We start from the raw sequence: 26,728 nt of genomic DNA, 5'->3' as shown, positions 1-26,728 counted from the left end.
AAATCCGACTGTTGCCAATAATTGACTCTGAGGCAATTTCGAACGAAACCCTGCGAGAGACCGACTCGTTTCATAGACCAGATGCAGAGACTACCCCTCGCATTCACACGCTTGACGAAGAGATCCCAATTTCAGATGACGAAGAGATCCCAATTTCAGATGCTGACCTAACACAACTTCCTTCAGAACGGGCCGACCTACCAGAACCTGTGATTATGGAACATACTCAGAATCGAAAGAAACATGAACGTCTCATCCATTCTCCTCCATTGCTGCTTCCCAAATCAAAAAAGAAACGACACTCTTTGATCATTTTGAATTTCACGAGTGCTAATTCTCTCTTTGGGGGAGGGCATAATGTGAAATAGCCTTATAGATACCGTGTGTGTACAAACACACACTTTTTGAGACCGGACTAGTAGCCCTTAACAAAACATCTTTTATCCTACGACTCAACATGTTGCGTGATTAGTTATTAGGCAGTCGTGGAACGGTAAGAGAGTAGACCTACCCCCTGCAGGATACTATACGATAAGACTGGAATGAGGTGCGATAGGAGATGGACCGATTTAGTCGCCTTTCCAGAATGCGGGTTTGCTGCAACTCAGATGACCCCCAGCAATGCGTCGTAGCGCGTTGGGTGGGTTGGGCGGGTGCCCTTGGGCCTCCCCTGACTTACCCACAACTCGTGCGTGCGTGGTGCCAATAATGTCGGATCCAGTGCCCTATCCCCAGATCCAGCCCCAGCAGGTTGTTCGGGAACCTTTACAGGACCGACACAAGGTAAGAGACAGTGGCTGGGCTTGTGGGGTCGATGCCCCCCGGTAGGGATCGATGGTTTGTGGTGGTATGCGGGACATTGAGCGTTCCGGGCACGTTCCGGGCACGTTCCGGGCACGTTCCGGGCACGTTGTCTGTATCTTCGACGAGGCATGGACCATTCTCGTGAAAAAGACCGTTTCAGATAGAGGCCGTTTCAGATAGAGGCCGTTTCAGATAGAGGCCGTTTCAGATCGCAGTATTGTCCATTTCTGATGGTTGTTTCCGTAGAGATATCTGGATTCATTTGAAATGGACCGTTATGCGCGTGAGCAATTGATGAGTGGTTTGCAGGTGGATGTGAACCAGGGTTTGGAGAGTAAGAGGTCGGCAGCGGATCCGCGTCAGTCGGATCTGTACATGTTGGACACGTGTGTTACTGGTGGTCCTAAGGGGACAGAGACGGGTGTGTTTTACGCGGTGGATTTCGGTGGAACGAATTTGCGCTGTGTTCGGACAGAGCTAAAGGGTGACGGGAAGTATGAATTGGACCAGATCTCTCGAGATATAAGAGAGATACCAACGAAAGGGAATTTACCACGTGGATTAATGGACAAGGGTGCTACAGCTACGGAGTTATTTGACCACATTGCCCTGATGTTATTGGAATTAATGCGTCGTTCACAGGATGACGAGAAGGGTACCTTCTATAAGGTGGGTTTTACATTTTCGTTTGCTATCAATCAGTTGGGCATTGACCGTGCGGAGGCTCTGTCAATGAGCAAAGGTTTTGAGACAGGTCAGAGCACTAACGACCCGGTGGTGCGGAAGGGCACGGACATCGTATTATTATTGAACAAGGCATTACTCCGGAATAGCGTGCCTGCCGAGGCCGTGGCAGTCTTAAATGACACAACTGGGACGTTGATAGCTGGTGCCTATACTCGACCGCAAGACTATCCGGACGCGCTAGTGGGTGTCATTATCGGTACGGGCATGAACATTTGCTATGTGGAGCCAGATGCCCGTCAATACTTGTATCAGGGTTCAGTTATCAACACGGAAGCTGGTGCATTGAAAAAGGGACTGCCAAGAAATATTGTTGACCATGAGGTGGATGATGCTAGTTCTCCGATGGGTGCTCAGCTTTGTGAGAAAATGGTATCTGGTCTTTACTTACCGGAGATCTGTCGACGCCTTATTCTCAAAGTGTTCCAATGTGATGCACCCCCATTGGCTTGGGCACATAACTCTATGACGACACATGCATGTATGCGCATCGCCTATGACGAAACCAAAGAACTCAGCGACACACGGGACGCCCTTAGCATGCAACTTGAATGGCCTGAGGTTAAACTTACCTGGGAAGTCTTGGAGATATGCCACAACCTATGTCGTGCAGCTTGCCGTCGTTCCGCCGCCATTATGTCATGTCTCATAGCAACATTCGCTAAACGTACTGGCCGTCTACAACCCGCACTTGGAGGTGTCACAGTCGCCATAGACGGATCAGTTTACACTAAAAATCCAGAGTACCAGAAAGACTTCCGCCAGGAACTTGAAAAAACCGTTGGCAAAGACCTCGCAGACCTCATCAAAGTCACCATTGCTACTGATGGTAGCGGTGCTGGGGCAGCCATTCTCGCAGCTACACCCAAAGCTTCCAGCGAACCCGGCCTTGACTTTTCTGTCCCAGCAGAACGTCTCTGGCAACAGAAACACAACGACTGACCACTGGAGTTCCTGACTCAGTGGCTGACTCTACGATACTCCTGGCTGGCTGACTCTACGATACTCCTGGCTGGCTGACAGACTGACCAGACAGACCAGACAGACAGACAAACAAACAGGACACAGTCTTCTTACTGACCAAATTCGATCCAAAAACAAAAACAACCAATGAGGGTAATGACGGACCACAAGGGCTTATGGTCAAGTAGGTAAGACAATCACACCGCCAGGTAAACTGGGTTAAACCACAGGACGAGAACGACGCACACACGTGTGTGTTTTATGCAGCACAAGAGTGTGTAAGCATCTTGAGATTTTCTACTTGTGCGTGCATGACGTCTAGGATATGTTTCCATTGTTGTAGCCATGGGTCGAACTGGTGTACGAGTTCTTGAGGGTGGTAGAGTCGTTCTGAGTGAGTGAGTTGGAGTGGTGGTAGTGTATTGAAGCAGGTTTCGTTGACGAGAGGGACGTTTTTCCAGTAGCGCGATCGGCGTTTGGTGACGGAGGGCTGTTTGGCTTCTTCCACGATGGCAAAAAGGGTCTTGGTCCCGCCTCCGCCGATGCATCGCATCATGTGACTGGTTGTGTCATCATCAACATCCAAAATCTCGTTAAGGAAGGGCGTCATGTTTATTGACGTCAGGAACTGCGGAACTAGGTGGAAGAATTGAGCCACCTCTTTCCAGGGTGACACTTGTGTCTTACCCAACAGATCAGCATACTGTAGTAGATTGGCCGCAGTCATACCAGTCGGCACATTTGTCTGAGATGGATCTGACTTCGGTCCCACAGGCTTTCCCAGCAATTTATTCGCACTATAAATCTTATCCAACCATAGTCCAGATAAAACCGAAAGTAGATCGTATACATCACTCCGTAGGCCATAAGGACACAAGTTTATTGGTGACTGCGAGATGTACAGCACACTATCCAAATCCAACTCTATATTTTGAGCCACATAAATTGGATGTAACAAACTCCCAGTGAACAAACCACCTCTGGTACCCTTACCAATCTCCCTCCGAGAAGATCGGGACTCGTTAGATTCGAACGGGGAATCATTAGATTCGGAGTGGGAATCATTAGATTTGGGGTCATTGGGAACATCGGAGAAGACTGTATCCAAGAGCGCTGGACCCGTTGAAAGGTTTTCTTGTACAAGGGGGTGCCGTCGCCTAAATTTATTCTCTGGGGCATTGGTCACGAGAATGGGTCCTTGTTCAAACAGTCCTCGTAGCTCAGACAAAGAATCCATGTTGTGGGGCATATAAAGTTTGAATCCGTATAGATTGATGAGCTCCTCGGATATCATGCAGGCGTTGAGTCCGAATGACCAATAATGACGTTCCAGGAAGTGTACAAGCTGTACAGCTATGTCGAATGTGAACTTGAAATCATCATACCAGTCGCGAAGCATGATGTACGACCATTTGGCGGCATTTTTTTGGAAGGTAGGTATATCTGGTCGCAAAGACGCTGGTCTACGAGGACCGCTAGAGTGGGAGGCATCAGGATCGTACGGGCTAGTGTCTTCGGCAGTAACAATGTGGGCTAAATTTGCTCTGAGTCTGGCAACATACCGAAGTGTGGTACTATACATTTCGCGGGCACGATTTCTAGTGTATTCTGCAAGACTCATTTGGTCACTTTCATCCAGCCAGCAAATCGCCGCTTCATGTAAATCGTGGGGCTTCCTCGTAGCTCGATCCAGCAACCAGACAAACGTCCGGTTTGGACGAACAGTTTTCAGCCAGTGAACAATTCTTGCACTAAACGGACCCAGCTGGGCTTTCTCGCCACCACTGGATTGACCACTGATGGAGGCGCCAGCGGCTCCCAGAAATTTGCAATGAATCATTCCCAGGTCGTCAGTTATTCGATAAGTCGTCATTTCCCTACCAACTCTAGCAGGCAGAGTATAACCCCTTGAAAACAAAGGACTCAGCTTCCCTGCCGTCGTGCTCCATAACTCATAACCTGTCTGGTCCGGCTGGTTGAGGAACCGTAAGGGCACGGTTGGTACGTCACCCATTTCGTTATTGTTCGCCACGATCTGCCTTCCTGATTTCAAGCTCTTAACCAACGCCGACTTACGAATTAGAACCGAACGGTTCTCGTGTCCTTTGACCGGGAAATAACGATTTAGTGCACCTAACGCCTGCGGTGAATGAGGCTCTACAAAAAGGAACATTCAGACAACAGAATTAGAATTCAGATAACAGGTTATAACAGAATTCAGATAACAGGTTATAATTCAAGGGAAGGTTATATATAATTCATGGGAAGGTTATAATTCATGGGAAGGTTACTGGAGATATGTTCATGCAATAATAGTAAAGGTTTGTGGCTTCGGAAAATGCTGGTAAAATTTCCCGATGCGTGAAACATAACCGGTTTCCAATATCGGTCGGCACCTTGGTACTTATCCACAGCCGGTGTCCAAGCATTGATTAATGCCACATAGGACGCGAACCGTACGAGTCCCAACATCAGAAACACATTGCACCCTATCGGGATCCACCCTTCGCAATTTTCTGCTTCTTCTTAGCTCGATATGGTGCAACCGAAGTGTCCATCGAACCTCCATACGTCTTCATCTTTCGCAATTCCGTATCATCTTGCTCCAGGACACGCGCAACCCGCTTTCTCTCACGGGCGAGTTTCTGGCGGTGCCGCTGCTGGTCTTGCAACACCAACTTCTCAACCACGCTAGCTTCTTTGCTAATTTCCTTAGCCATCGCGCGATGCTCCCGTCTCAGCGCTCGGCGGCCTCTCAACTCCTCGTGGATGTGCTTGTTTTGACCACTAATTCCCAATTGTTTCGCTTTACCAAAGAAATCCGGATCCTCTATATCAACAAATATACCGCGGTAAGTCACTATACCCACGTGACCCCCTTTGTCGCCAACACCTGTCGCTACTCTACACAACGACGTCAACGGGTGATAACGTGTACTACTCAAAATTGACTCAACACGCTCCGTTAACGGCAGCCGCAAACATTTCGACCTGTGCTTGAGCAGCGCCGCACACGCGTGTGCAGAATGCGCGTCATCAATTTTTGCGCACTTTTCGGACGGGTCGCATCTTCCTAACTCAGAACAAACAATCATCTGAGCAGGTAATAACCAATGATAATAGATATGCGCTATTTCCGGGCACTGGGCAGACTCGTAGTAGTCCAAGTAAACAGTGGCCAGTTTGACAGCAGTCTCATAGGCAGATTCTTCTTCCGGCAGCAGCTCACGATTCTTTTTGTCTTGCTTTTTGGTTTGCTTTTTGTCTTGCTTTTTGTCTTGCTTTTTGTTGTTGTCTTGTTTGCACCTAGGCTTGCGCTCATCCAGATGATATTGAATTATGACTATAGCTATGATTTGCCATAGTTCTGTGTAATAGTCGGGAGCTTTCACATGATTTGCAGCAATCCAAGCAGGATATTGTCTGTCAATTCGGCCTTGGGCCTGAACAGCACTCCATAAGCACTTGAGCCCAGCGTCCAGTTCAGTCCAAGTTTGTTTAGGAGTTAGTGTGGTCTGCACGACAGTCAGGCCTTCGCTACCGGCCTTTCTAATGTCCGCAGGATCGGTCGGATTAAGATCCTCTAAAAGCGGGCACTCGTGCCAAGTTAACTTTTCTCCGGTCCTAAGAGACCAACCGGCGAGAGCCCATCTCGAGCTGAGGTCGTAGCAGAGAAGGGCGACTAAACACGCCCTAACATCCGGGCGGTCTCTAACGAATTGCATTTCCAGGAGAGCAGTAATTAACTCCAGCCTGGCCATATGACCGTCGTCCCCTTGAAGACAAGCCCTGAAGGTCTCATCAAGCACCGGACTGGAAGTTGATGTGTAGACCAAAGAGTCTAAGTCACATTTCTCTTGACCGTCACCACTCACCTGATCCTCATCCGGTCCTAGAGCAAGTTCCGAGGTCGCTGACTTCTCTTCAATTGCGTCCATGTCGGCTTCTGGTTTCACTTCCTCAGCACCGGACTGAGAGCCACTTGCGGTGACTTCGTCCGCATCTTCGGTTACCTTTTCGCTCATTTCTTGGTCGTCGCTCATCTTTTGGTCGTCGCTCATTTCTTGGTCGTCGCTCATCTCTTGGTCGTCGCTCATCTCTTGGTCGTCGCTCATCTCTTGGTCGTCGCTCATCTCTTGGTCGCTATACCCCTTTCGTTCTATATTCGTCCGCTCCTTGGGCGGTTTTTTAGCCAGCTCCTCTGACCGTTTTGAAGATACCACAGGATTGCTGTCATTGCCCGCCCCAGACGTACTAAGAGCTACCGGAACGCATTGAAAGGCTTGTAGGATTTCAGCATCCCCTGGCGCACGGGACTCCCTTAGCAGATGGGTGTCCCCTGCCGCATGGAGTTCTGATGAATTTGGTTCTGAGTAATGGGCTTCCGGCCATTGGGACGGGGCGTTCGTGCCCTTCTCTAGGCGGGCCACCTGCTTCGCGTAAAATCCAACGCCGTTGCCTTCCACCGCCGTAGATAGGCACGCCAGACAGCGCAGAATAGTGCGTGCAACCGGCCCCTCCTCCAAAGCTGCCCGAAGAGCCGTGGCGCCAGCCGGAGCACCTGACATTTAAAAAAGTTAGTCTCCATCCCCAAGATTGACCTTCACCGGGTGGGCTAGAGGATGAACGGAATAACCTACCAAATGGCAACTCATCCAGCGAACGACCTGTCAAATAATGGGCCGCTCCCTTTCCGAAACAGGAGTGACCCGCGTGAGGTCACAAAATATCGCCTTCGTCATCACTCCCATCGGGGGGCCGTAATTGTATCGATAGGTTCGGCTTCCTTGGGCGACCCCGGGGCCGTGGTTTTGCTTGCAACAGAACCATAAGGGACTGCGCTTCAGCCAACGTAGTCGCCGGAGACGTCTCCAGAGCCTTCTGGGCTTCGACTAAAGAGACACGTCGTACGCTATGCTCATTCGACCAATCGTAGTAATTGGTTGGTCAAACGGTCTCACCGTTCAAACGGTCTCACCGTCCAAACGGTTTCACCGTCCAAACGGTTTCACCGTCCAAACGGTTTCACCGTCCAAACGGTCTCACCGTCCAAACGGTCTCACCGTCCAAACGGTTTCACCGTCCAAACGGTCTCATTGTTCAAAGGGTCACCGTTATTATTAATGTTGAGATCCATGCCAGTTGACGCTTACCTGAGAGACTGCTACTGACCACCCTCGCGGCCATGCAAGCCAGCGTGAGCGCAATAAACCTCTCCACAGTTTCTGGACCGCATAGGGAGCCGGGAGGAGGGGTTGCATGATGCACGACGCCTAGGGCTATGTCTGTCTCCTCGAGATCTTCATAACGAGTGACTGGGACCCCTACCGTGTAGACGTTAGCCGTCGGCTGTGCTGGACCGTCGTCTCCCAGTTCCATTCACTTCTGTGGGGTGACTCTGTGGGGCCCCGAAAGATCGAGTGTTGAAAGAATGTGGGGCGACGGATGTTTCGCGACCTAGGACAACACGCACGACCTGGGACATGCTTCAGTGCCGGCTCATCCGAACCAAACGGCATGACACGAAGTTACGGGTTGTGTGACGAGTTGTGTTACCGTTACATTAAACTGTCTTTGCATCTAACAACTTTACATCTAACAACTTTACATCCGACGGCTTTACATCCAGCGGCTAACGTTTGCGTCAGGCGGACTGTGCCGTTGGCCTACCCAGTCTATTGTAGTGTAGCGCGCCACAGATCAGCGCACATCATACGAGATCCAGAATTTGAAAAAAATAGTTAAGTCCTTTTGGTCCCAAGTTTTACGACCGCCTAAGCTTGGTTAAGCTTTTGGTATTTGGTGGCTTTGGTAAGGCCCTCTCCAGCGTAGGTTTCGCCTGGTGCAATCTCGTATAAGTTGTTGTCATTTGCCTCAAGTATTCCGGCATGTTTGAGGTAGAGTGTGTGAAGGTTGCAGATGTCCTTGGTTGCGCTATCGGGTGAGTCGGTGCCGGTTGCATTTTTGACGGGGGAGAATTCTTCAGGTCTGTTTGTTTCAACGACGAGTAGATTGTTAGCAGCTTCGAAGGCATCGAAGATGAAGTATTCAATTTTGATAGCATTTGGTTCTGTCGGAGTAACTAATTGTTTTGAGCCGGCGTAGTCATAATAGGGTACCTTCTTGACGGCCACGTGATAGTTGAGATCCATCTCTCGTAGGTGGCTAAGTCGGAAGAAGTGGTTGACAATGTTGCCTGCTGAGTATGTCAAGTTTCCTTGTGTATCTTTCTCCTCTGCTTGTTCAGAGCTCAGTTCAGTATACTCCACAACAGAAGGGAAGTATTTGTCACCTACTCTCTTAATGACTTGAACGCCAACCTTCTCATGTGGACCGGACTTGGTACAACATTTATTTCCGGCAGTGACACCAGCCGCAATGCAGGCACCTATGAAAAGAGGTTCCGCAGACTTGCACAGCACGTTGTCGATACCATGGAAATGTACGTACTTGACACCACGTCTAACCATGTCGTCTTGCATGCCACTGGATTTCAAAGCAGCAAACACTCCTCCATTACCATTTGCGTTTTGAGTAAGAGTGAGAGGGTCTTCAAATAGCACAGAACCATCATTCTTATCAAAAGAAGGCATGGTGGCTTGTGCAAAAAAATTCACACTCCTAGGATCCAATCCAAAATAATCATTTGCCTTAAAATGCTCCTCGGTCTTGGCTTCATTCTGCGGAGAGACCATCACATACACTGGCACACACTTTTGTTCGCCTTCCGTTGGCGCCATTAATTTGTTCAGAGCACCGATTCGTTTCATCAAAATTTCATAGATACTTGCAGACGAAGGAAGAGGCATCACATACGCACCTTTAGGGCCATCGTATCCAAGACGGGTACCTTGACCACCAGCAACAATAACCACAGCAACCTCACCGTTCCTTAAAGCACACTCACCCACCTCGCGCAAATAGTCACGCAAATTTTCTGGTAGGCTCGACACTTTCAGTGTCTTTACCGGAACCTTCGGGTCAGTAAACCCATTCATGATTTCCGCATGATCCAACAAGGGCGGAGGAATAATCTCCATCCCCTTACTAGCCTCAGTCAAGCCTTCATTATACTTAACGGCTTTCGCAAATGATTCAAAAATATGCTCCACTCCTTGCTTTTCAAACTGATTCCGAATCAACTCCTGGTCCTTCTCCTCCAGCGACCCAAGGTAACCTAACAAAGCCTCCTGCTTTCTCTCCTTCAACTCCTACAGACAAACGAACAACCTCTTGCGCCTAACTCATCCACAACATCTTCTCATACAACCCCCAATAACGGGAAGGAGCCCAGGAATCTTACTTGCTTAAACTTGTCCATTAAACCTCGTAAACTTTGCTAAACTAGCTTCAGAAAAAAAAACAATTATCACCCCCCAGAAATGTTCCTTCCCGAAAACTAGGCCATAAGGCTATTCAGAAATTCGTCCCCAGTACCAGCCTCTCTATCAGAGCTGCTGCTGTCACCGCTGCCACCCTCCAGATCGTCCTTGTACTGATTCATCAACTCCTTTATCTTGTTCATCAACGATTCAGCCTCATCGGTACTCTCAAGCTCAATTTCCAAGTTGTCCCACACCTCAGATTCATCATCACCTTTATCCACTCTGGGATCCACTGTTAGGAAAACTTGAGGGAGGTTAGTTTCAGATTGCCCGCGCACACCCGTTAACATTATATACTTGGCGTTTGTTTCAAATACTACATCATCAGAGCCCTTCTTCTTGAACATTAGTCTAAAGGAACCTTGCATGCAATTAATTCTCTTTAGGCCATTTTGAGAAAGTGTGTGCACACACCTTTCGCGCGAAATAAATGCGCGGAATGTATTGTGTTTGATGAACCGAAGACAGTGTAGGTACCTATCAGCAATATTTTCCAAGTCTCCTCCGTTCTCAATTTCGACCAAATCGTTCTTGATGAGCTTAACAAACTTCATTTCCCAGCTAATTCGGCTGCTTGTAATTTGTTCTCGACTTTATTTAACCGCCATGGTCTCAGAGAGCGGGATAAAGACCCCATAATTTCTCATCGTGCTGGTGTAGCCGAAAGCCAGTTTAATGTGGTCACTGGTTGAGGATAAAAACACGTCTGAGCTATTTCCCGTGGGTCAGTTGCCACGAGCACTTACCGCCGGCCACGGGGCGGTTGTTATTGGGTCGTAAAAATCGGAGGGGGGAGGTAAATTCTATTGGAGTGGATATGGCTGAAGCGTTTGAGCAGTTCAAGCAATTTGAGTACAAGAATAATTCCAATTTGGTTCTGCAGCGTGAAGGGCCTTCTAATTCCACTAATGAGCCTACAGGAGAGCCGGAGAGTCTGGTGGGCCGTCTGCGTGGTCGATTAGGAGACAAGGCGATGATTGCGGGATTGCCGAGAGAATTGCTAGCAGCGGGTCGCTCTCGTGGTTTGGTGGAAACGGACGGAGTGACTTTAAGGACTGAAATAGGTGTTGGTCGTCAGAGAAAAAAACGGCGGTTAGACACAATTTTGGAGCAAATCGGTGAGGCACCGGCAGGCGCTGCTGTACGGGGTGATAACGAGGCAGTGGCAGTGGTATTTGAAAGCGATAGTCAAGGGGATGACGACGATGAGGAGGAGGAGGATGAGGAGGAGGTAGAGGTGCTAGGAGATGTGGTGGGAGACGTGATAGTGGAGGAGAAGGCGGTGGTTGATGAGGATGTTCTGCACACAGGTCTTGACATATCTATGATGAACTCGCGGAAGGACCAGACCTTATCCGTGCAGGCTATAACACCACATTGGCTGCAAGGACGGTTAAAGGACCTGAATATCGTTTCAGATGCCGACATTACCCTTCATCTGATACCAATGGAACAGGAGATTCTCCAGAAACTCACCATACCTGACCTTCAGGAATGCGAGGCGGCATTGGTTGACTGCATCGGCTTAGATCATTTTGACTTTATTGTGCAACTACTCCACAATAGGTGGAGGGTCGTCTACCTAACTCGTCTAGGACAGGCCCAGACTGTGGCTGAGCGTAAGGCCATCGAAACCACCATGAGCACGAGCACTATGGGCCGACAGGTGCTGGAGGAAATTGCTGCAAGCGAAGTCGTCCAGGACAAGGAACGGGTCTTTGCCGAAGCGGCGGAAGTGGAAGCTGCGGAAGTTACTAGACAAAATGAAATGACTACTCTGTCCGCCTCTGGTACGGCCTCTGGCACCCTAGCTTCCGTACCGAGTGGCGTCCAGACGGAAGTCGCAACGGACCCGGAATTGGCCCACCTGCAACCCAGCGTAGACCTCCTAGACTTGGAAAGCCTTTCTTTCCCGGTAGAAGACAAGCTGCTGGGCGTAGACGAAGTAAAATTACCCCAGGGCACGGAACGGGTAACCGCTAAAGAGTATGAAGAGATTATTATTCCACATCATGACAAGGGACCAGGGACGGAGAAACTGAAGAACGTTGACGATGTACTCCCGTCCTGGGCCCTCCCCTGTTTCCACAGCGTCAAAGTGCAAAGACTCAATGCTATCCAGTCAGTCGTCAGCGACGTAGCGGCCAAAAAACCGGACGTGAACATGCTTATCTGCGCCCCTACGGGTGCGGGTAAGACCAATATTGCAATGATGTGCATATTGGAAGTGATCAATCGCTATGTAAAGAAGATCGGTGGTTCGAACATCAGGGCCCCGGCTACTAGTTCTGGCGCCGGCACTACATTTGCTACCGGCACTACATCAGCTACCGGCACTACATCAGCTACCGGCACTACATCTGCTACCGGCACTACATCTGCTACCGGCACTACAGCTGGGTCGGAAGGTGCGTCGGGTGGTTACGTGTGCGACTTGAACCGTTTTAAGATCGTGTATGTGTCTCCTATGAAGGCCTTGGTAGCGGAGCAGGTGTCTGGGTTCCAGAAGCGTTTGGATTCATTGGGGCTTGGTCTTCGGGTCCGCGAATTGACGGGTGATATTAACCTGTCGCAAGCGGAGATTAATGAGACGCAGATCATTGTGACAACGCCGGAGAAGTGGGACGTGATAACTCGTCGGGCAGGAGAGCGGAGTTACACGCAATTGGTCAAGTTGATGATATTCGACGAGGTGCATTTGTTACATGACAAGCGCGGGCCGGTGTTGGAGGCTTTGGTATCAAGAGCATTCCGACAATACGAAAACAGTGGACAAGTGATTCGGTTGGTCGGGTTATCGGCAACGTTGCCAAATAGTGAAGATGTGGCTGCCTTTCTTCGTGTGCCTTTGGATGAGGGGTTGTTTGTTTTCGGTCCTGAGTATAGACCGGTGCCCTTACGCCAGAGCTTTGTTGGTATCAAGACTAAGAGTTCTTTGAAGCGGTATGACGCTATGAATCAAGTATGTCATGAACGCATGATGGAATTTGCTGGTAGACATCAGGTTCTTATTTTCTGCCATAGTCGCAAAGAAACTGCGCGAACAGCGAAGTATTTGCGCGACAAATGTTTCGAAGATGGTTCTATTGTTAGGTTCTTTTCCGAAGAGTCTGCAACCAAGGAAATTCTAGCATCTGAAGCCGGCAATGTGATATCAAATGATTTAAAGGATTTACTTCCTGCCGGGTTCGCAATACATCATGCGGGTATGCAACGATCGGACCGACGATTGGTGGAGGATTTATTCGCAGATCGACACATACAGGTACTTGTATCAACGGCTACATTGGCTTGGGGTGTTAATTTACCAGCACACGCAGTAATCATCAAGGGCACTCAGATATATTCCCCGGATTTGGGAAAGTGGACAGAACTGCCGCCGTTGGACGTGGTTCAAATGATGGGTAGAGCGGGACGTCCTCCATACGACCGTTTTGGCCAAGGGATTATTATAACCCAGCAATCGCAACTCCAATATTACGTTAGCTTAACCACACAACAACTGCCGGTCGAATCACAGATGATGGGGGCCTTACCAGAACTGATCAATGCAGAAGTTGTACTAGGAAATATCAGACACCGAGTTGAAGCCGCTCATTGGCTTCTATATACCTACTTATTTATCCGCATGACCAGAGCGCCCCACTTGTACAAAGTACCCAAAAGCGACACCATAACACTGCCACAAAGACGCCTGGACTTGGTTCATGCAGCTCTAGTACTGCTAGACTCACTACGACTGGTTAATTACGATAAAGTCAGCGGCAAGGTACAAACAACCGCACTTGGTAAAGCGGCTTCCGTATACTATCTTCGACCAGCCACTGTTGCCGCGTTAAATAAATCTTTAACGCCGGAAGTTAATGATATAGAACTGTTTAGAATTTTCTCATTGGCTTCCGAATTCCAACGCGTGCCCGTTCGCCCCGAAGAAAAGACAGAGTTAGCCAAATGTGTAGAAAAGGTACCCGTGCCTATAAAAGGTCAATTAACAGAATCTAGCACCAAGATTAACGTCCTGTTACAATCATTCATCAGCTGTCTAAAGCTCGACGGTTTTGCATTACAAGCCGACATGGCATTGGTTGCCCAAAATGCCGCTCGCATAATGAGGGCTATATTCGAAATAGCATTGCGAAGAAACTGGGCGAAAACAGCTGAGCTAGCCCTACATTATTCCAAAGTCGTCGACCGAAGAATGTGGGGATCTATGTCACCTCTGAGGCAGTTTGGCGTCCTTTCGCTAGCAGACCTACGACGATTCGAAGCTCGGGATATCGCATGGGAACGGTACTTTACACTCACCGAAGGCGAGCTAGGAGAGCTTCTTAAGAATCAGGCGCTGGGCAAACGAGTACATCAAATGCTCGCTAGATTTCCGCGACTGAATGTTGAGTGCTTTGTTCTACCTTTGACTACATCACTTGTACAGATTGACCTTACAATATTGGCTGGCTTTGAGTGGAACCGGAAGGTCCATAAAAGCGCGGAAATGTTTTGGATATTTGTTGAGAACTGCGATTGCTCCAAAATATTATTCGCGGACACCTTTATTTTACGCGGATCTGAGGTAGATTTAGAGCATCAGATGACCTTTACAGTTCCTCTGGATGAGCCCAGAAGCCCGAATTACTTTATCAAAGTAATTAGCGACAAATGGATAGGCTCCGAACGCGTGTTTCCCGTCTCATTTCGAGATCTAATCATCCCTGCAAAGAACTCTACCCCCACAGACTTCCTTGGGATGCAACCGACACCGACTTCTGGAATCAACTTCCCTGAGGCGACAGAAAAGTTGTTCAAAAATCAAAGATACTTTGGCCCTCTACAATCACAGGTGTTTGGCGCCGTATATAATAGCGATGAAAACATCCTTATCTGCGCTCCTCCGACTAGCGGACGTAACACTTTACAGGAGCTGACTATTCTACGGATGTGCACAGAGTCGACTCAACCATTGTGTGTATGTGTATCACCATTAGAATCGACCACAGCCTCTAAGTACACTTGGTGGAAGGAACGTTTCGAAGGCGGTTTAGGATTGACGGTTAATCGCCTACAAGGTAATCTGGGGGCGGATGCACGCTTATTGGCGAAATCGCACATTGTAGTTGCCAGAGCGGACCATTGGGAAGCTGTATCAAGGCGCTGGAGGGTACGAAAAGCTTTGCAAAAGATCCAGTTGCTTATAGTCGAATCGATCGAGCTAATTGCTGACTCCAAAATTGGTAGTTACTTGGAGATTGGTATTGCGCGAATGAGGCTTATGTCTGAGCTGCTGAAGGCCAACGCTCAAGCAACTGACGAAACGACTGCGGCCAAACTGCCAAGGCTGCGAATTGCCGCCTTTGGAGCACCCATTGCGGATGCCGCTGATGTGGCTGACTGGCTGGGTGTAAGTGCGGCTAACTGTTTTAATTTCCATCCTACCGTCCGAGCGACTGCGCTAGATCTGTCGATCAACCGCATCGATATTCCGGACCGCGCGCGACGGCTAGCGGCGTCCTACAGCATTATAGCACATGCGATCCGACGCGCGCAAACGAATCAAATAATTGTTGTGAGCACCGACCGAAAAGAGGCAAGACAGATCTGTGTGGAAATTCTGCTCCACGCCGCCGCAGAAGGCCGGCCTACCAAGTACCGACGAGAGTTTGACCAAAGCAGCATTGAGCGCTTCATACAGGAACACATCAAACAATGGAAACAACAAACAGGGCACCAGAGTGCAGGGAAACAGGAAGGAGGGCAGCAGAGTGCAGGGCAGCAGAGTGCAGGGCAGCAGAGTGCAGGACAGCAGAGTGCAGGGCAGCAGAGTGCAGGGCAGCAGAGTGCAGGGCAGCAGAGTGCAGGGCAGCAGGAAGACAAGATAAATCGGGAATTAGTTCGCGAACGTGTTTTATTAGATATCCTATGTTTCGGAGTCGGATTATTGCATGAAGGCATGACTGAGTTGGAGAAGTCATTGGTAATATGTATGTATCGCAATAGAATGGTCCAGGTGCTGGCCATAACATATCCTGTGGTGTACGAATTGCATATAAGTTGTCAGTTGGTAATAGTACAGGATACGGAGTACTGGAATGGTCAGAAGCGGGCTCATTATAAGCCAGAAATGTTGATGCGCATATTAGGTCTAGCGAACATTGAGCAACAAGAAACAGATAGCTTGGATGTTTGCAACGCCTTGATTATTTGTAAGCCGTCGAAGCACGAGGAAATTCGGAGGTCTATCTTTGAGCCTTTGCCTTTGGAGTCAAATGTAGATTTGTTTCTGGCGGATCACGTGTTATCTGAAATAGTAACGGGCACCATTACGAATAAGCAAGAGTCGATAGATTGGCTGACGTGGACCTTCGCGTACCGACGGCTGTTCAAGAACCCGAATTACTATGGACTGAGGGATGTAAAGCCGGAGTTAGTTTCGGAATACGTTTCGGAAATGGTTGAGAAAGCGTGCGATAACTTGCAGAACGCAGGTTGTATTAGGGTGGAAGATGATGATATTACATTAAGTACAACAAATCTAGGTCTAATTGCTGTGTTTTATGCGCTTCGAGCAGGAACTATTGAAGGCTTCGTCAAGCTTACAACAACGAACAGTAAACACAAGCAGTTATTAATGGCCATCACTTCTTCTCAAGAAGTACGTGATTCTGTACAAATAAGACAAAGCGAATCTGAGTTACTGAAACAGCTCTGGTCAGAGCTGGAAATATCGCGGATACAGGATACTGGATCCGCAATCGATTTCAATGACCCACAAATTAAGGCTACTATTCTACTGACCGCCCATCTACATAGAGCTCCTCTTACGCCAGATCTGCAAAAGGATTTGACCGATTTGCTGGCGTTCGCTGAACGGTCATGCCATGCTTTGGTTGACATTTTAAGCTCCTCACAGTGGCTACATCCCATTTTGGCTACTGCTGAACTATGCCAGATGATCACACAAGGCATGTTGATTCGACAATCAAGCTTGCTCCAATTACCGTACTTTAGTGCGAATGAAATCAAGGTTGCTGCCAAACATAAAATCATTGCAGCGTCGGACTTGCTCGCAATTGAGGATGACGTCAGAAATGAATTCTTCAACCAGGTTAATTTCTCTCAAGACCAAATTGCCGATATCGCCGACTGTTGCAATGCTCTACCAGTTATTGTAATCAACCTCGATACATCAGCTTCGGGGGATACATCAGCTTCGGATATTCTGACTCTTAGAATAACAACCAACGATACAGCGCCTGTTGTCAACATTACCATACAAAGAGACCTGGATGAGGACGAAATTGTCGGACCAGTTCGGGCCCCATATTTCCCCATCGAAAAGCAGGAACAATGGTGGGTGATTGTCGGAATACCTTCTGAGAACCGAGTCCTGGGCATCCAAAAGGTATTCATGAAGGGTACAGAGACGAAAATCAGTATTTCGCTCGATAATATTCCAGATGCGCTTCGATCGCCGCACACGTTCGATGCAAGAATATATTGCCTCTCTGACTCTTACATCGACGCTGATCAGCACATCGATATCAGTATACAAATTTTATAACAATGGGACTGGGATTAATCAAAACATGCACAGAACATAAAGACAAAGTAACCAAACAACACCATACAACAAATTTGCTCTAGGATCATCGATGTATGGCTTATAAGGATTTAGCGCGACTATTGGCATCAGGTCAAAGTGTGCCTATGAATGAATTGATGACCGCTTTAAAATATTCGTTCAAAGAAGAATTCACCGTTGATGTAAGGGCGGCAGCTCTTGAAGCAGCAACAGAATTCATCATTCAAGCAGCCAAAGCTGATTTGCCTGTAATCTAACCCAAGGTGGTTGAACTTGCTCACCCCGTCACTTGTCACCGATCCGGTGGTATTAACCTATGTCCGGTGGTATTAACCTATGTCCGGTGGTGTTAACCTATGGTCCTAAACCCTAAACCCTAAACCCCATTGCCCTAATCTCTGTGATTCGACGTCCGCTTTAGTGTCTACCGTCTACTAGTAACTTTTTGTGTGAAATATTGTTGAGTACGGACAAGGCCCAGAAGGACAGCTTGGCGGATATGCTCATGAATCGTGTGGCGGCAGTGATAGCTAGTCGGAATGAGCAGCATTCGGCTTTAATCGGTCGTTATGTGAAACCGATATATATGGCAATGAGGAAGGAGATAGAAACGAGGCCCGTGGTGGTAGAGAGTGTAATGAACAACTTGGCTGCCACCGTGGACAGCTTAAGTTGTCCTGATTCTGGTGCGACATTGTCCTTGTACACGAGCGCACTTGAAGACTACAAGAAGTATCCCCAGCACTCTTACTTGTTTAAGATGCTGTTGAGTCTAAGCAAGCTTGTCCCTCCCCAGACTGTTGTACGTCTCATCCCAGTTATAGAGTCTCCTTTGGATCGCCGATTGGCTTTCCTATCCAACATAAGTCCTAGGTTCAACAAATCTATAACCGACCATAATGTGACTTTCCGACAATGGCAAATTGTTCGAGATGCAGTTGTCGAGGTTATCACTAGAATTTCCAACCAGTACTTGGACCAGTACCGGGTCCAAGACGGTGCACATGAGATGGTGTGTGCAGAGGCCCCACTAAGTCCCACCTCCAGCACGCCAGACGGCGTCCTGGACTCGACTACTACAACCGTGGTGGAGGAGGTGGACGCGACCATGTTGGAAGGGATTGCCAGCTTGCTTTCCACCTACTATATGAGAGACGAGACAGTCATGACTACTATCGACACTTATGCCGCAATGCTGGCACAAAGAATCCTGCAAATTGACGCACGAACTAAAGCCAACGATAAAACAACCGTGGGAACAACACCGGCTGACGGAGAGGAATATGACTTTGAAATGGAGTATGAAGAGGAGCCCTACGAAGTTTGCGGCGAAGAAAGTTTCCTTCCATACCTAATGGAACTTCTCAATATTCTGAAACACACACCGATGAATAAGTTGTCAAGAAATGCTCAAACTACGATACACGCCGTTCGGACGAACATATCCGTGCCTCACAGCGACCTCTCTCAAGAATTCCAGACGATCTGGGACCGGAAGGATGTACTGCCGATTTTCAGTGGCCCAACAAGTGGTACGGATGCAAGTGGTACGGATGCAAGTGGTACGGATGCAAGTGGTACGGACAAGTGTGTAGGCGAACACAGTATGACCAATGTCCCGGCCGGGTTGGTATCGAACGCGACCATGGGCGAGGGTCCGGACTGGGCCACGGTGGAAGAGATGGAGGCGGCGTTGCGAGAGATGGAAGCTGGTGTGTCCCGTTTGGCTGTCAGTGGTTTGTCGGTGGAGCAGTTGTGTCATATCGCCAAGTCGAAGGAAAGTTTCGTGAAGGTGTTGGACATGGGTGGTGGACAGACAATCAAGACGGATACGGCGTTGCAGGTGCGCTTACGCGCACTACGCTTGCTGAAAACCCTGGTCCGGGACCGCGCGCCTTCTGTCGCCGGTCATGTGGACGCTGTCATGGACGCAGTGTATTACGCAGTGGGTGACGACGTAGGACATGAGACTTATGAACTTGGTTACGCCATCCTCCTCGAGTTCCTAGACCGCTACCGATGTGTCCCACCCGTCCCCGACACAGCCAACAATTGCGCCGGCGCCGTGACGAAACTCGTCAATGTCACCAAGGCCGTTATCGCCTACATCCGCTTCGGCGATAAGAACCAGGACGACCTCGCCACCCAAGCAGCCGCCAAAGAACGCACTCGCCAATCCCAAATAATGGCCGACATACTTAGCCACTGGACTAAAGACACGGAACTCTAGACCGTGGGGTCTCGGACCGCCGTTTGACCGTTGGGTCTCGGACCGCCGTTGGATCGTGGGGTCTCGGACCGCCGTTGGACCGTGGGGTCTCGGATCGCCGTTGGTCAGATAAGTGGTCAGGTATCCAACAGTTTTTGCAGGAGTATTATATACCGTTGTATCACATCAGTTTTAGGTCCGGCTTGGAGGTCTTCGTAAGTGGAGTTCCAATCGAAGGGGTTATTTTGCATGAGTTTATGTGCTTGCGAAGAATTGGCAATGATGTCGAACAATTCTGGTACATCCAGGACAAAGGCCATGTGCATGAGATACTGTAGGACCATATGTTTGGGCGCGAACAGATCGGTGTTGGAGACCGGTGGTCTTAGTACAGTAAGTAGCAGTTTCGCCATGCCTGACGCGAAATCGCTAAGGAACAAGATGATGTAGTGGCCGGCCAATTCGAGTCTACAGATCATGCCACATAGCACACGGATGTCAGTGGGTGAGGTTGCTCGCCATTCCACGCCATCAGGAGCGCAAGGATATATCTCGAGTAATAACCGAATCAATGTCACGTACAAATACGGCAGAGTCAAGTCAACCAAAACACCACTCTTTACCGCTTTACGATCTCCACCACTTTCTCCAGCTTCATGCTTGTTGATCAGATCCTGTTCCATTTCTCGTCGATCCATAGACGCTTTCAGCAAAGCATTTGAACTCGACAATTCTAATAACAGGTCCAAGTATACACGCAACTTTCGAATCATCTTCTCTAATCTTAATCGTATCTTATTCGATAAAGGACGTGACAGAGAGTCGGCCACCGCAATCATAACAGCATTCTCGGGCGACATATCCCCGTCAGGCCGGTTCATGTCCTCTTTCGAAGCATCCGTTTCCAAATTATCCACAGAATCATGGTCGTAGTCTCTCGAGTCGTGGTCTCTCCCACCATGGCGATGGCCCTTTCGCTTCTTATGAGACCTATGGTCTGAGTACCTATCATCCTCTCGATCATCTATACGTTCTGTAGAATCCATAATTATTTTCTTAAAAGGTCCATCTGGTCCTATCGTATCAGGGTGGGGTGGTCGAACCTGATGGCAAAGTGGGTAGCCTTGATGTAGTAAAGGCAAAACTCGTTCTCGTTCGTGTTTTGGCTTGACAAATTCGGGGTTACCATCAGCGAAACTTCGGTATAAAGCTCTTTCATGTTGAGCGTAGAGTCCGTGGTATAATTCGTCCTTATCCTCAATACAAAACTTGGCTGGGAGTAGAGCCTCTGTTTTGATGGCTGATATGAGATCATCAATAGGAAAGCTTGTACAAATACCAGTCACCAACAACTTCTCAATCTCTGTCAACACTAGATCTAGAGCATTATGGCCATATTGATCTTGAACAAATGGAGATGAACCATTTCGCAACTCTCTCCTAAAGGCGATAATATCCCCACGCTTCAAATAATAGTGCAAAGGGAGTGTGGTGCGCTCTCGGGCACTAGCTGCCGCTTCACAAGAGTGATAATAAAATTCGCGCGGCTTAAACTCAGCCATCGAACATTGCACCAAATTAACAGCCATGAAGAGGCCTTCGATCGCAGCCAATGAATATGCATTACTTAAGACACTTAATTCATACACACCCAGGTTTCAGATCAAGGTCCGTGTAGTCGACAAAACACCCCTCACTACCTTTCAAAACAAGCGTACTAATAAACCAGGATCCGTGTTCAGCTGCACTATCGTTGACTCGGAAGGCACCCAAATGAATTGCAAGTTCTGGAATTCAGCTGCCGACAAATGCTTCGAACCTCTGCAAAAAGGACATGTAAGAATACATCCTCCACACACTGAGCGCTCACAGTGTGTGGAGCGCTCACAGTGTGTGGAGCGCTCACAGGGTGTGGAGCGCTCACAATCGACAAACACAAAATGAGAAAAGCAGAACACGAAACGCACAGAAGCACAAGACGGAGCGCACAGAACGAGAATACACACCACAGAGCGCTGAAATGAGGTCGTTATAGGTGTATGTGATGAGTAAAGGGAAGATCGTGGTAGCCAACAAGCGGTTTTCGAATGGTATTGAGCACAACTACGAGCTGAGTTTCGACACGTCGGAGTGTGAATTGAATGAGGCTGAGAATGAGGAAAGTATTCCGACGGAGCGGAATATCGTGTATACGAATCTTCGATCGATTGAGCTGAGTACCAAAAGACTTCCCTTCATTTGTAACTTAGTAGCAATAGTGCACGAGATGCAACCAGTCCGGTCGGTGCAGGTTCGGACAGGCGAGACAACGGACGTGCGAACGATCCAGGTCGTGGACACCACTCAGTACCAAATGGAAATTTCGGTGTGGGGGCATTTGGCTTCGGATACGGTGTGCGAGGTCGGCGACGTAATCGCCGTTTCTGGCCTACAGGTAAAGGAAAGCAAACCACGGGGCCCCAACGCCTCCGAGGCCAGCAGCCTGGGCAAACAAGCGTCGACGGTCAGGTCATCAGAAATCACAGTCAACCAGCACCCCGACACCGACCAACTGCGGCAGTGGTACTTGCAACACGCCAGCGCCACCGACTTCACACACATCTCCTTCCCTATGACCGGCCGCCAGGGCTTCGGCAGCAACACTCTGGAGACAGACCTACAGGGCATGCACTCCCGGATAGCCGAAGGCCTCCCCGACGAAGGACTCATATTCAAAATACACGCGTTCATATCCAACGTGATGTACAGAAACCCGCGCGAAGACCAAAAACTCAACCTCATCTACCTCGCCTGCATCCAATGCAACAAAAAAATATCCGACGCCGGTGCCTGCCCAAGCTGCCAAGGCACCCAGTCCACTCCCAAAATGAGTCTCAGCGTCGCGCTCTCAGACGAATCAGCCTCCAACGTCAACGTACGCGTCTTCTCCGATGTCGCGCAAGTACTCCTAGGCAAAATGCCCCAACAAATGAAAGAAATGATCGATGAAGGCAACCAAGACATGAACATCAAGGAAATCTGCGAATATGCACCCATCTGGAAACGTTACACCTTCATCATACGCGCCAGAAAAGACCTCTACAACAACCAACTCAGGGTCAACCTCTCCGTCGGCTCTGCCACCCCCTACGTACCTAACGCTTTCGCGGCCAACGCTATGAAAACCATCAACGAATTCATGCCTGACATTTTCGAAGACTTGTCCAACAAAAGGACTATCTACTCAGAAAACCAACCTGAACAAAACAAGAGAATCAAAATAGATAGCTAGACCATTGTTAACAAACAATTCTTGTCTGTTGCCGTTAATTCAAAAAATAAGCATTAAGCTCCGAGCTTCTCTGATACGACATTATGGATGTGGCCCAAGATGTTCGGGAAAGGCGGGAACGGTCCCTTCAATGCCTCATCCACGCGTAAGCTCACATTTATCAATTGCTGTTCACTCAGTTCTTCTTTAATTTCTTCAACCGCCTCGGCGACTGCAAGGACGAACTGCCTCGGCGTCACCAGCGACAGAGCACCGGATGCATCAATGCTTTGGATGGTCTTGTTGATCCTCTGCAAGAAGGTAGCAGGAGCCATTCTCGCAGGTCTCATAAGGTCAAGCCGCTGAAGAAAATAAACGGATGCATCAGGAAGACTCCAAATAAATTCCTCACTTTCACTTGCGGGTGTTTCATCGCCTTCATTTAATTGCAGTGCGTTAGCCATCGCCTGTGCCCTTAGCAAAGACGGGTGCGTCACTCCGTTGTTAAGGCGGGCTGCCATCACAGGATGAATCGCGCCGCCATTCGCCTGAATGTTGCTCTGAATCGCGGCGACCGCTGGATGGACAGGGTGCATGAGGACGGGGGGGACAAAGCCGTTGACGCCCGTGGCTGCAGCAGCCAGAGGATGTACCCAGGTTCCGTTTGTGGCCATTTGAGCAGCCAGTGGATGAAGGGAACCCGCCACTCCGACATGCGAACCAATCAGAGGATGTACGTATCCAGTCGTTCCATTAACCGCCAGCTGCGAAGCAAGTGGGTGCGCAAGCCCTGGATGCACAAGACCACTAGGATGCACAAGTCCGCCAGGGTGCGAAGCTGCCCACAACGGATGGAGGTACGGGCTGCCGTTTGGAGCAGTGATGATGGGTCCAGATTGAGTCACCGGCGCTACCACTTCTTTGGTGGTAGTGGGCGGGTACGGCTTCACTGTGGGAGCGGGTTGATCATTGGGGACCGCGTGACCGAGCATGTGCTGAACGAACCACGGATGACTTGCCAATATTGGCTGGTCCGCATAGTTCGCAACAATAGGTGCCATGATCTGTCCGATCTTGTTGTCAAAAGCGGCCTTTGCCGCAAGTAGTGGACCCAAGGCCGTGTTGTTCGGATTGATCTGGAATCTGTGCAACAGGTGGAATGGAGGCAGAGAGACAACCGGCGCGGTCGTGGGTGCAGCGGGGGTGGCAGCGACAGTCTGTGGCGCCACAGTTGGCCAAGTTGGAATGGTCGGGTAGGTCAAGTGCAATCCAGTCGCGGGATTCCACAGCGAAGTCCGGCCCACCGTGTGGTCGGCTCCAGTGGTCGTGTGCAACTGACTCTGTGTGTTGTGCAGTTGGCCCTGAGTATTGTGCAGCTGGCCCTGAGTGGTGTACTGTTGCCCCTGTGTGTTCTGTCCCTGGGTGTTCAGTCCCTGGGTGTTCTGCACCTCTCCTTGAGTAGTATGCTGCTGATCGGTCGGCGATGATGGCTTCACACCAGCGGAGCTGTAGGCCGGTCCAACATTGACGATGTTCGGTCGAACGACTGTGTGGCGGTGAATGTCGTGATCAACGGGGTGGCTGCCACCTGCGTTATCCAAGTCGACAGTCCGTGAGATATCAACATCAAGATAGTTGGGGTCCCAGAAGGAATCGGAACCCATTTCAACCGGAACTGGGCCCCAGAGATCTGGCGAGGGCTCGGCATTCTGACCTTGGGCCTCTTCCTCCTGAACATCTTCATGGAAGATTGGGGACAATAAACTGCCCGTTGCACTGGCCTTGATAGCGTTGAGAGCACCCAAAGCATTAATCCCGGTGAATACTGGAGATTTCAATTGATTCAAGCCAAGTAGTTTGGGGCCAGCGTTCATGATTATATCAGGTCGGAAGCCGCCGCCCAAATGAGCCAAGAGTTCGTTATTCTTCACGGCGTCCATGGCATGGACCAGCTGTCCGAGAATTCCGCCATCAAGCGCTCCGGTGAAACCAACGTTCGGTGGATTCAGATTGGTGGGGCTGATATTAATTGCGGGAATGACTGCGCCTGGGATGGTGCCAAGACTGTGCGTGTGAGGAGCGAGCGGGATGGTCGCCGGCATCAGAGTCGGATGGGGCAAGCTGGTGGCTGCCAAAACGGCTTGCATAGTTGACAGTACCTGCGACAGGTAAGTCAAGTATGCGCCGGTTGTAACGAAAGGATACAGGATCACAATCTTTTTCAAATTATCCACGACGCGCTTGAAGCTGTCAAAATCCACAACGGATTGCTCAGCCAAGGCGAGCCTCAACCGTTCCAAAAATGCATCCATGGACACGGGAGTGGTAACGCGGCCCGTCACAGGATCAGCGAAGCCTTGAATGACCGATAGGACGGTACCATAGAAACTGGCAGGCAACATCGCATCTGGTTTCAGTGCCGACAAACTGCCGCAGAAAGCAACAGCGCTCCTAGCAAAACCGCCTGCTAGTCCTACAACAGGGACCAGGGTGGAAGACACCGCCTGGTTGATCGCCGTTGACAGCACAAGGTCCATTCCTGATACATCAGCTATAAGTCCGGTCCCTTCCAAGGACCTTTCGTCCTCCGTAGCATCGTCGAATTCATAGTCAACAATTTGATAACCAGATTCGTCCTCTGATGCAGCTGCAGCCGAAGCAATAACACCTAACAAAAATAGCTTCATCCGGCGCTGCCCAAAAAGTGCGTGTGTTTGTATCGAACGATATCGATCGCGCAATAAATTCGATGATTCTTAACGTTACTCAGTATGAGCGCAAAGCCCAGCAATGCAATCAAGCTGTCCTATCTGAAGCAGTAATAAGAGTGATATTAAGTTAATTGGTGTTGATTGTAGTTTGTAGTTTTGCTCAAAGTAGTGAATGAAGTGATTGGTTCGGATGCTGCCGCTGTAAATCGGTAAAACGGCACCCAGTGAAGTAATATGACGTGCTGTAGTATTAAAGCGGCGATAGATCCGTTGTTTGGAAACGACTCCGCGAAGGCGGTTGTCAAGAGGAAAGCTGCGCCGAAAAAAAAAGCTCCGCCTCCAAAGGTGGCTCAGACCAAAGCTGCAAGTTCTAAGTATTACCCATTGTTCTGGGTTGCTACCACCGGAGATCCGGTGTCTACTAAGGAGGTTCGAGGAGAAGTATTACCGCTAGATACTCGCGAGGCCGTAAAATATCTTCAACTTAGAACTACTAGCGTTGTATCTTACTTGGATTTGCCATGCGAATCTGTGTACACCGCAGAACTGTCGCCGGAAATGGAATGGAAGATCAGGATAGCTGCAGAATCCGGTGGTTTGCTTGATCAGTGGTTTTCGAAGACAAGTATGGTAATATTAGATCATTTTGACATTTAATATTTGATTAGAAAAAATCGATTAAAATACAAGATAATGTGGAGAAGAAGAAGGTGATAAGGCCGAGCATGGTACCTGCGGGATACTCGCAAAGGCTTGGAATCTTAATCTATACATTGAAAAAATCTTGTGGGAATATGAATGGAATAGAAGAAGCAATATTACAATGTTCGTTAGGCCAGAACGAAGTGGGCCTTTTATCGTAAGCGCGATAGCTTCATTATATCTATTCCCACCATAGAGAAACCTTACAAAACCCATTGGACAATGATGAATTACATGCTGCGGTACAATGCATAAGAAAGGCACTAAATGATCACCCAATCGAATGGTTATATGACGATGAAAGATTCATATATTTCGTAACATTCCAATTCCGCGGCGGACGATTCCGGAAGGGGGGAGGGGGGGCACTACTACCCGAGGGGG

General features: G+C 49.1%; 11 protein-coding genes across 11 annotated transcripts; 5 read left to right on the top strand and 6 right to left on the bottom strand.

Annotated features, from left to right (window-relative positions):
* Nucleotides 1-1,050: 1,050 nt before the first annotated feature.
* GNI_093550 (hexokinase) lies at nucleotides 1,051-2,490 on the top strand (the record flags this gene model as incomplete). Its single annotated transcript, XM_011132631.1, has 1 exon — nucleotides 1,051-2,490. A coding segment is annotated over one exon (1,440 nt), but the record flags the coding sequence as incomplete, so codon positions are not given.
* Nucleotides 2,491-2,770: 280 nt separating this feature from the next.
* GNI_093540 (hypothetical protein) lies at nucleotides 2,771-4,684 on the bottom strand (the record flags this gene model as incomplete). The annotated part of the gene is made up of 1 exon (XM_011132630.1): nucleotides 2,771-4,684. One exon carries the CDS (start codon nucleotides 4,682-4,684, stop codon nucleotides 2,771-2,773), a length of 1,914 nt encoding a protein of 637 aa, XP_011130932.1.
* Nucleotides 4,685-5,000: 316 nt separating this feature from the next.
* GNI_093530 (hypothetical protein) lies at nucleotides 5,001-7,079 on the bottom strand (the record flags this gene model as incomplete). Its single annotated transcript, XM_011132629.1, has 1 exon — nucleotides 5,001-7,079. The coding sequence occupies one exon, from the start codon at nucleotides 7,077-7,079 to the stop codon at nucleotides 5,001-5,003; it is 2,079 nt and encodes a 692-aa protein (XP_011130931.1).
* A 1,206-nt stretch (nucleotides 7,080-8,285) lies between these two features.
* Nucleotides 8,286-9,832, bottom strand: GNI_093520 (UDP-N-acetylglucosamine pyrophosphorylase; the record flags this gene model as incomplete). Its single annotated transcript, XM_011132628.1, has 2 exons — nucleotides 8,286-9,722; nucleotides 9,815-9,832. The coding sequence occupies 2 exons, from the start codon at nucleotides 9,830-9,832 to the stop codon at nucleotides 8,286-8,288; spliced, it is 1,455 nt and encodes a 484-aa protein (XP_011130930.1).
* A 78-nt stretch (nucleotides 9,833-9,910) lies between these two features.
* GNI_093510 (hypothetical protein) lies at nucleotides 9,911-10,450 on the bottom strand (the record flags this gene model as incomplete). The annotated part of the gene is made up of 1 exon (XM_011132627.1): nucleotides 9,911-10,450. The coding sequence occupies one exon, from the start codon at nucleotides 10,448-10,450 to the stop codon at nucleotides 9,911-9,913; it is 540 nt and encodes a 179-aa protein (XP_011130929.1).
* Nucleotides 10,451-10,713: 263 nt separating this feature from the next.
* On the top strand, nucleotides 10,714-17,451 carry GNI_093500 (putative Sec63 domain DEAD/DEAH box helicase; the record flags this gene model as incomplete). Its single annotated transcript, XM_011132626.1, has 1 exon — nucleotides 10,714-17,451. The coding sequence occupies one exon, from the start codon at nucleotides 10,714-10,716 to the stop codon at nucleotides 17,449-17,451; it is 6,738 nt and encodes a 2,245-aa protein (XP_011130928.1).
* A 526-nt stretch (nucleotides 17,452-17,977) lies between these two features.
* On the top strand, nucleotides 17,978-19,702 carry GNI_093490 (hypothetical protein; the record flags this gene model as incomplete). Its single annotated transcript, XM_011132625.1, has 1 exon — nucleotides 17,978-19,702. The coding sequence occupies one exon, from the start codon at nucleotides 17,978-17,980 to the stop codon at nucleotides 19,700-19,702; it is 1,725 nt and encodes a 574-aa protein (XP_011130927.1).
* Nucleotides 19,703-19,818: 116 nt separating this feature from the next.
* On the bottom strand, nucleotides 19,819-21,243 carry GNI_093480 (hypothetical protein; the record flags this gene model as incomplete). Its single annotated transcript, XM_011132624.1, has 1 exon — nucleotides 19,819-21,243. The coding sequence occupies one exon, from the start codon at nucleotides 21,241-21,243 to the stop codon at nucleotides 19,819-19,821; it is 1,425 nt and encodes a 474-aa protein (XP_011130926.1).
* A 25-nt stretch (nucleotides 21,244-21,268) lies between these two features.
* On the top strand, nucleotides 21,269-22,952 carry GNI_093470 (putative replication factor A, related protein; the record flags this gene model as incomplete). Its single annotated transcript, XM_011132623.1, has 2 exons — nucleotides 21,269-21,517; nucleotides 21,717-22,952. 2 exons carry the CDS (start codon nucleotides 21,269-21,271, stop codon nucleotides 22,950-22,952), a joined length of 1,485 nt encoding a protein of 494 aa, XP_011130925.1.
* A 53-nt stretch (nucleotides 22,953-23,005) lies between these two features.
* GNI_093460 (hypothetical protein) lies at nucleotides 23,006-25,618 on the bottom strand (the record flags this gene model as incomplete). The annotated part of the gene is made up of 1 exon (XM_011132622.1): nucleotides 23,006-25,618. The coding sequence occupies one exon, from the start codon at nucleotides 25,616-25,618 to the stop codon at nucleotides 23,006-23,008; it is 2,613 nt and encodes an 870-aa protein (XP_011130924.1).
* Nucleotides 25,619-25,680: 62 nt separating this feature from the next.
* GNI_093450 (hypothetical protein) lies at nucleotides 25,681-26,370 on the top strand (the record flags this gene model as incomplete). The annotated part of the gene is made up of 4 exons (XM_011132621.1): nucleotides 25,681-25,749; nucleotides 25,790-25,851; nucleotides 25,891-26,272; nucleotides 26,311-26,370. Coding segments are annotated over 4 exons (573 nt in total), but the record flags the coding sequence as incomplete, so codon positions are not given.
* Between the last annotated feature and the right edge of the window lie 358 nt (nucleotides 26,371-26,728).

This window comes from Gregarina niphandrodes (assembly GCF_000223845.1).
Source record: "Gregarina niphandrodes unplaced genomic scaffold scaffold00018, whole genome shotgun sequence".
NCBI classification, from domain to species: Eukaryota; Apicomplexa; class Conoidasida; order Eugregarinorida; family Gregarinidae; genus Gregarina; species Gregarina niphandrodes.
This window is presented reverse-complemented; position numbering and strand designations above follow the sequence as displayed.